We start from the raw sequence: 8,663 nt of genomic DNA, 5'->3' as shown, positions 1-8,663 counted from the left end.
ACAGACTTAAATTCAACATTTAAAAGTGTGAAAAAATATAAAAGGAGGTCATTAATGTCCACCATACAGCCATCTGTTGAGAAAAAAAATCTAAACTTGCTAATTTAAGATGTAACTTGGTCTTAAAATAGGGTACCCTATTCTTAAAATTGGTCTAAGAAACTAATACATGTATAGTATCAGTCGGCAGGAGACATATTTGTCTGTTGAAAAATATATGTATATTAAAGACATCATTTTTTTTAACCACATCCAACTTCTAATCAGAAAAAAAAGAATTTACTTTATTCATACTAATAGGACTGAAAAAGACACCATTTAGGGACTTATAAGGACATGCCTGTCACATTTAACGAAGATTGGGGAAAAAAGACATTTATTTTTGTTGTCCATGAAAATGAGATGTCAAAATGCCTTTTATAGACACATGGGTTTTATGTATAGACGGAAATTTTCTTGTTCGAAAAATAGATCTAATACTGACTAATAAAATAAGGGTACCCTATTTTGAGGCAAATTAACATTATTGTGCAAAATTCAACCCTTTTCCAAACAAATGGTTGTAAACATGACAACATTGTACATTTTGTTTTTTTAGATTTTTAAATTTTCAAAATAAATCTGCAGCTGCGCATATCTACAGCTGTTCTTAGTGATTAAAATTGAATTCTTCTGTACTTGTATGCGTAATTTGCATACATACAACATGTTAAACATCATATTGATTGCTTTTAATCTTTTGACAACAGTTTTGGTAAGTTTTGGACAGAAACAACCTAGTTCAAGAAATGATTTCATTTTAACCCTTTAATGTACCAGAGGACCGCACACCTCCTCAAGATTAACAGTAATTAACTAAGTTTATTTCATAAAATGATACAAATATACTATGTAAAATATTATTAATCTAGTTGTAGCTTTTCTTTACCACATACATGTATTTATAAAAAAGATCTACTAGTATTAGATAAATATGTAATGATAATTGATCGATGGTATGCAAAATCTTAGGGCTTTTGAATGAGACCTTGAAAGTTTGGGCGTCCATTATGAAATTGTATTAATTTTAAAAACTCAGTAAATCATCATCGTATTCATATCGGCTTTGTTGACGAAACCGGAGTATCCAGCGAAACATGTTGCGGTGCTGCCTTTCAAGGATGTCCGTTTGGATGCAGGTATGATTTTACAGAACATCCTATTCTGTTTAGTTATATAAGGACTGAACTGAATGTTTTCATTACCTCAAAAATAAACCCAACACTGAAGGTAAGTAAGCAAATGTTTATGATTTGATAAAACAAAGTTTTGATTATCGTAAGATATTCAAACAAACCATTACTGTTAATTTCCGAAAAAATGAAACTGTTGTAATTATAGAATATTTTTTTTTCTTCATATGATAAAGTATTAATCATATTTTAGATTTTTTATTTGCCGGATAAATTTCAATTTTGCATTGCAAACAAAGCAATAATATAAATTGTTTTTGTAGAATAGAAAAAGTGAGATCGAAGAATGACTTCAGCACAGGTTTGAATATTAACATTTCTTTCATTAAATATCCTGGACGTGTAAACCGTAAACACAAACGGCCAATTATGTATCTAAAATAGATGAACAGATTGTTTCTTTTTCTATTATTTGATGCAATAAACAAATAAGCTGTTCAAATCTTCCACAACATTCAAACATACATGTATCATTGAGTGAAATTTGTCAATTTGCCAAAAGTTTCGTTAATATATCGCTCTTACCAGTATCAATTTTGTATTCTCTCAGAAAAACATAACGCTGTAAAACCACAATAAGGCTTAATGGAGAAAGAGTAATACAATTTTGTTATCCTATAAGTATATATAGGTTTATATTAATCATCACTACACATATGCCGGGACCTCTGTTTGATTCCCGCAAATCAGCAAACAGATAAAATTCAGTACTGAATTTATAGGTGAAACGTTTAATAAATTTGCAAAGCATACTAACTAGAGGTCTCTTGGAGAAAATCTTTTAAAACAGGTTGGGTTAATAACATATTGTATATTGTATGTTATTCCCAAATAGACGTCAGCTTTCTGAAGTGACATGGAGTAAAGTATAAAATCTTCATTTATATATAACAAACATTCATAGGGCCATTACTTTGATGGACCTCTGAATTTGGAAATAGTTTGTAAATTTGAAACCTGTCAACGGCATGTTGAAAATTCTTACTACACTGAAATATTCTATACACTTTCGCTGATTTCCCATTTCTTTGGCCTATCCCAGATAAACCTGCTCTTTCTCGCTTGTGCTTTCATACTTCTGTATGTAAGTGTTACTCCAGTGGACGCAGAACTGTGTGGTTACCACTACCACACTAACAATTACTTCACAAGATACTACACGACCACCTACAAACGATTCCACCCTCTCTTTTATGGATACTGTTCAGGTGGGGTAAGTATGATCTGTTATGCGTTATTTAAATGATAAATCATTTATGTTTCATATATTAAAAAGCACGGTTTTAAGAGATTGATTATTAATAATCTATTATTTATTTACTTTATAAAAAAAAATCCCGACATTTCCTCTGAAATTTTTGGTAATAAAATTGATAATTCAGCTTTAAAAGCTTTCAACACTGCGAAATTCTAATTCTTAACTTCCTATTTAACTTTGTATTACAAGAAGTCATATAATTGTGAAATACAATCCACCTTTTTATAATTTTCATAAAATGCATACCTCCACTGAAAATTAGGAAGAAATCATTTAATCTCCGGTTTACATTATTTGTAATGTAATGAATGCCTTGATGTAAAAAAATACTCTCTTATTAAATCTGCTCAAGGTATGCTTTATTAGCCATTACAACTGATTCTGCATCATAATTCTACAATTTGAATTTGTTATTATCCTTAATAACAATATAAAAAAAATTCCAGATTTGGTATAGAGATGGAAATGTGTACAATACCTATGGAGAGCGTTTGTATTATATAATAACGTACTCTTATGGCAAGTAAGTCAAATGTACAAGAAATTCTTTAATTCTATTCCAGCGTAAAAAAAAACAAAACAAAAAAACACCTCTCCTTGTTTATTTGTTAAACACTATTAATTCTAAAGTGTTTTATATTTTTTAAGGAGATCCTCGTCTACTGGAGAAGTGGTAAGAAACAAACTGATAAGGATCTATAGATCTATAGAGACTGAATATATTGATAACCGATAATCTGGTACCTTTAATGAAAATTAATAACTCAGTATAACAATGTTTTGATGTAAATAGAAGTATTTGAAGGTATGATTACTTTTTGACTTAGGGTACCTACAGTGGAACTACAAACAGAGACACAGGGTTATCTGAAAATGAGCAAACAAAAAGGTATAAAAATTCATCTTCTAAACGACTTTCGTTGTATCATGCAGTTTAATAAGCTTATATTTTATAAAGGTATTATTTTTATCTGCAATTAGCTTGATAACTAGATTTAAAACGTACGGCATTAATGAAATCATTTTACTTTTTTTCCACGATTGATTTAAAACATTTCTAATACTAGTATTGAGTGCTTCCTTACTATAATACTACACTGACGTCATAATATTCAATTTTTAACCGATCCTTACAGTTTTCAGCTTCAGTTTGACGCTGACCTTTTCCTGAAAATTATCGAATTAAAAAAATGCCGGATTTTTCACGCCCTTTGTTCTTGATTTTTTTTCAGAGATGTTGAAGCGAGTGACAACATTCAAAAAAGAATTAAGGTAAACCTTGTCTATCATATCAATTTTTCAACAGAAAATAATTATTTTTTTAAAGTCTTCCTTAAGACGAACATTTTAATGCCGATTCGTCAATTAAATTGATATACATGTATTTAAGATTTAAAAATTAATAAATGATACACTTTAAATTAAGGTATCTGATTATGCCGAGATTCTACAGGCCTTAGAAGGACAGAAACGCGCTGAGAGAGCTTTTCAGGTGAGAAATATTAGGAAATGAAATATACATGCAAGTTGTTATTGTTTGAACCAAAACATTTCTTTCGTCTTTAAATCGACTATCGATATGAGAACTTTGGTAAAGCGTTTTAAGAACCTTAAATAAAGCACCATAATCATTAAAATGAAAGTGAATTTAACACCTTATAGATTTATTCTCAACAATGTCAAATTCAGTTCAACATTCATATAGAAATCCCATTCTCTAGATAGTATAATTATTTTTGCAATCATTAATTTAAGACCTTTTAGATTCATTCTTACCAGTGTCCAATACAATTCATTATACATATAAATATCCTATTATGCAGATGGTATAATTATTTTTGCAACTATGGTTCTTAAACTGTGCCTTTTGTCAAAAATGTACTTTAGAAAGCAGCTTACGGTAAAGTTTCGAAAAACTCTGCTGTGAAAAAGGAGGCAGAAGAAACAAAAGAGCAAGCCTAGGTTTGTAAATGAGTACGTCAGCATTGTGATTCTTGCATTGACCAGGCAAACTATTATAAGATTTGCATTAAAAATCGAAAATCTAAAATAAAACAAGTTTTTAGAATTGATTATTTTTCTTTTACATTTTAGGGTGGATGGTCCAGGAATGCTAAATATGGCATATTTACTTTGACTGAAGAACTATTTATCCTTATTAAAATAAAGAAAAAAATGCATCAAAATGATCAGTGTCATTTTTTTTGTTCTAAGACAAATAGAAAGATTTGTGTTTTTCAATGGTTTTGAGTATAAACGTTTGTCAGTTTCTAGAAGACTGCATCAACAAAACTTTGATAAAAATAATAAGTTTCGAAGAAGAATAGAAATTTATAATCTATCCCAATTGCAAGATATTCATGCAACACACTCAGACGATTTTAACTAAAAAAACATATCTGTTAAAAAAGTACAATTGAAATCTAAGAAAATGAAAATATCCAAGATATTATGACCGGTAGTTTCGATGAAAACTAATGAACACCCAGTTGAGGAATAATGGGATTATTTTGAAGAAAAAAGCATCAGGGGTCTTTTTTCTTGATGCCACACATGAATTAAAAAATGGCATTTAAATATAGTATACAATATTCACTTTTTTCTTCACGTCTATAAAGTTTCAATTCGAATATTATGTAAAAGTAAATTCAGTACATCTGTGATCACCGTGTAGGAACAGACTGAAGAATTGGGTGTTATTTAACACAGAGTTCTTGGTGATTACTGGTTGGCCAACAAATCAACGATCTGATCTGCTTTATTCCTTAAAGTTAAACAAAAAATGTTTTTGTCCGTATACTAATATCAACTAGATGCTGTCATTAGACAGTAATACCCGCACCAAGTGTTTGCCCCTAAATGACACTGTTTTGTACCAGTTTAATTAAAAATGAAAGCCACATGCAAGCTCCGGTAATACATTTAAAAATTATTGTAACGTGCAAGGGGGTTACTGCCTGTGATCCCCGCGGGCCCGTACCCGAGATAGAATCGGATAGCCCTGATTGCTGCCAATATTTACAAGTGCAGACTTTAATCACCGCTCCTGCACATATATAGGGACTCAACGTTACGCAGGCAGGGATGACCGCACACCTACGCAACTGAACAGGTACCAACGTTAACGCAAGCAGGGATGACCGCACACTTGCGCCAACAACGCAACCTAACACAAGCAGGGAGTGCCGCACACTTGCGATAGAAAGGCCAGAACACCAGCAGGGATGACCACACACTAGTCTCCGCCGCAACCACCACCAATACAAGCAGGGATGACCGCACACTTGTATTAATGCGATACAAAGCAGGGATGACCGCACACTTTGTATCGTAGGTTAATTCACACGAAGATTAGAGAGATCAGGAATGTCCGCACACTCAATCTAGCCGTACCTGTCTAAGTTTAACCCCAAACAGTCGTTCTCCGTAACGCAATTGACACTGTCCCTATATATGTGCCGGTCTAAAATAATTCGTGGTAACTTAAAACAAGAAATCAAAAATAAACAAACTAATCCAACCTAATCTAAAAAATAATTATGCATAACAACTTATTTACAAAGAATATTTATTATTGTACAACAAATAATCATCACACTAATTGGTTATTATTGGAAACATTAATTGAATCATCAAAATAAATCAAAGGGAAATAACTTTAACCAAAAAAATACATGAATAAGCTGCCCGCTTCATTATTATTTTCATAACTGAAGGATGATATCCCTTCCCATTTGATAATTAAATTAATACACATGAGCAGCACTTTATGTGCAATTTGGGGTTGAACTGTTTGCAGTGCATTTTCAGTTAATTAATAATCTTAACATTTCATGTGATGGATAGTATAACATGGTCTATATAATTATTACAAACAAAATTAAAAATTAAATTATGCCCCCTCCCCGTGACGGTTGCCGGTTTTAGATTTGCTTATGTATGCCTACATGTACATAATCGTGTGCACAGATTTAGAGAAGGGGTGGGAGTGAGGGGTCCAGATCCCCCCCCCCCCCAATGAAAATTCATTTATATCAATTGTAAAATTACCAAAAATACAAATTGGATCCCAGTACTCTTACAGACATGTAAACGCTCTAACCCATTGCGCTTCAATGTTAGGTAACATTATTTTGGGGGAAATATTTAATTAATATTTAATATACTATATTGTTTATCTCAATAGGAAGTATACATCGCAATATGCAGGTGTCCTGCACCACCTTAAAGCTGTTATTTACCTAATAAAATAGTGCAAGTGGATTTGAAGAATAGGTCATAAAAATACATGCATGTTACAAATAACTGATCTTTGTCTGAATTTACGTACACAACACAGGTCTGTTGGTCTCATTAGCGGGTAATAGTTTTACCCAGCTCTTCGATTAGATGGGTTCACGTACGTGTATACATGTCTGTGTTTTCCATATGCAGAAAAGGATTAGTTAAGATTAGCTAAAGGAATTCATTATTGTGTTTTAATTGGATTATCATTATGATGTTGATCAATATAGGTAAGCATAATACATGTAGTAGCAGTAGCACAATATAATGAGATGCCATCATACATAAGTTCTACTTTCACTTTCAAAATGTGATCTCCCTTTGACAGCATACTGTATCATCATCTTTTAATATTTAAATAAGCTTATCATCGTTACCTATCCTATCGCATTTGTAAAGTTTCTGTCATTTTAGTTGCAAAATAGTTATTTTTTTCATTTGTCAGACTTGCACTACTGAGTTGACCCCATATTGACCCTGTATAAACAATTTCTTATTAAATTTGTGTATTACATGTAAGTAAGTGTAGACACTTATCATTTTTATATCACTTATAATAGGAAGGAAGGAGTATTTCTTTCTTTATGTATTATAATGCATCAAATACAATGTAGGTCATGACCTTATGGGACTGTTCTGACCCCACGAAAAATTGAACTAAGCAATTTCCAAAATGTTAATGTGCATCAGGAGAGAAAAAGCAATCAAGAAATGATTTAAAATTTGCTATTGTACACATGTAAGAATGTATTAAGAAGACTGAATCTTTAGAACCAGGTTAGATTGGGGGGGGGGGGGATGTGAATGTGGAGTATAAACATTTATAATTTGAATCATTTATTGTTATTAATTTCAACTTGTCAATGAATACTAGTTATTGATCCCAAGGTAGAAATATAACCTCTAATCATATCTCAATAGATCATTTGTCAAATATGCAAGGTGTTATAAATGTAATTTTTTAAGAATAACATTTTTTACCAGTTTATAAAAGATTTTAGACACCAAGATTATATTTTGATTTTAATAGATCATTCGACAATTAAGGGGAGGGGGGGGGACAGTTTATATTTGAGTTTGTTTGGGGGTGGGGAGGGGGGGGGGGTCCAAGTCATATATTTGACAATTTTTGAATGAAATTTATAATAAGACTAAGCCATGCTACAGTCATGAACATGAATAGACTAGTATAGAACAAAACACAAACTAATACATGTATATATACATAGGAAGTATTACAAAACATAGATGATTGATCTATATCGGGGTTCTTAAATTGAATCATATATCATGTACATATTATATTATTGTTTCTTTGTTCAAGGCATTTCAGAAGGTATGTAGGTCATGATCCCAAGTGCTCTTCCTGAAATTATCATATATCATAAAAACCATTGAGATCCCCACCTTATTCCAAAGATATTATTCCTCCTTAGGTCATGGCGCATCAGATCATTATGGCATGTAAGTCATGACCCTAAGGGGTCATCCTGACCCCCTTAGAATCAGAAATTGTCAATTATCTTTAAATTATGGATGTTTGATGATCCTATCTCTATTTAATCTTTATCATTAAGTCTCCCGAATGAAATTTGGAGACTTATTGTTTTTGTACGGTTCTTAATACATGTATTAATCTTCTTCGTCTTCTTCTTTTTCTTCTTTCCCACTCTGAACTTGTTTCTCAGAGATAGCTGAACAGAATTGTACAAAACTCTAGGATAAGATAGGCCTGCATATCTAGTTGTGCACCTTGGTTTGATTTTTCTGATTTTGGGTTAGTCAACCACTTTTCGGGGGGGGGGGGGTCAAAAGGGGTGTTGGGTCTAACATTGACCCTTGTAGGAAGAATCGTAGACTCTATTGTAAATGGTAACTTGAAAACGGAC

General features: G+C 31.9%; 1 protein-coding gene across 2 annotated transcripts; it reads left to right on the top strand.

The window, feature by feature from the left end:
• The first annotated feature begins 1,219 nt into the window (after positions 1-1,219).
• On the top strand, positions 1,220-4,679 carry LOC117690862 (uncharacterized). 2 transcript variants are annotated; one of them, XM_066071022.1, is made up of 10 exons: positions 1,220-1,269; positions 1,496-1,533; positions 2,275-2,445; positions 2,937-3,013; positions 3,139-3,163; positions 3,318-3,379; positions 3,723-3,762; positions 3,917-3,982; positions 4,378-4,452; positions 4,585-4,679. In XM_066071022.1, the coding sequence occupies exons 2-9, from the start codon at positions 1,519-1,521 to the stop codon at positions 4,450-4,452; spliced, it is 531 nt and encodes a 176-aa protein (XP_065927094.1). In that variant the 5' UTR covers positions 1,220-1,269; positions 1,496-1,518; the 3' UTR covers positions 4,585-4,679. The 2 variants fall into 2 exon arrangements, with proteins under 2 accessions (XP_065927094.1, XP_065927095.1); XM_066071023.1 differs by having other exon boundaries at positions 4,378-4,464.
• Positions 4,680-8,663: the final 3,984 nt, after the last annotated feature.

The sequence above is a fragment of the Magallana gigas genome, chromosome 9 (assembly GCF_963853765.1).
Source record: "Magallana gigas chromosome 9, xbMagGiga1.1, whole genome shotgun sequence".
NCBI classification, from domain to species: Eukaryota; Metazoa; Mollusca; class Bivalvia; order Ostreida; family Ostreidae; genus Magallana; species Magallana gigas.
This window is presented reverse-complemented; position numbering and strand designations above follow the sequence as displayed.

Coding starts and splice junctions, on each gene's coding strand:
- LOC117690862 (XM_066071022.1), top strand. Junction 2,446..2,936: donor ATGGATACTGTTCAGGTGGG/GTAAGTATGATC, acceptor AAAAAATTCCAG/ATTTGGTATAGAGATGGAAA. Junction 3,380..3,722: donor GAAAATGAGCAAACAAAAAG/GTATAAAAATTC, acceptor ATTTTTTTTCAG/AGATGTTGAAGCGAGTGACA.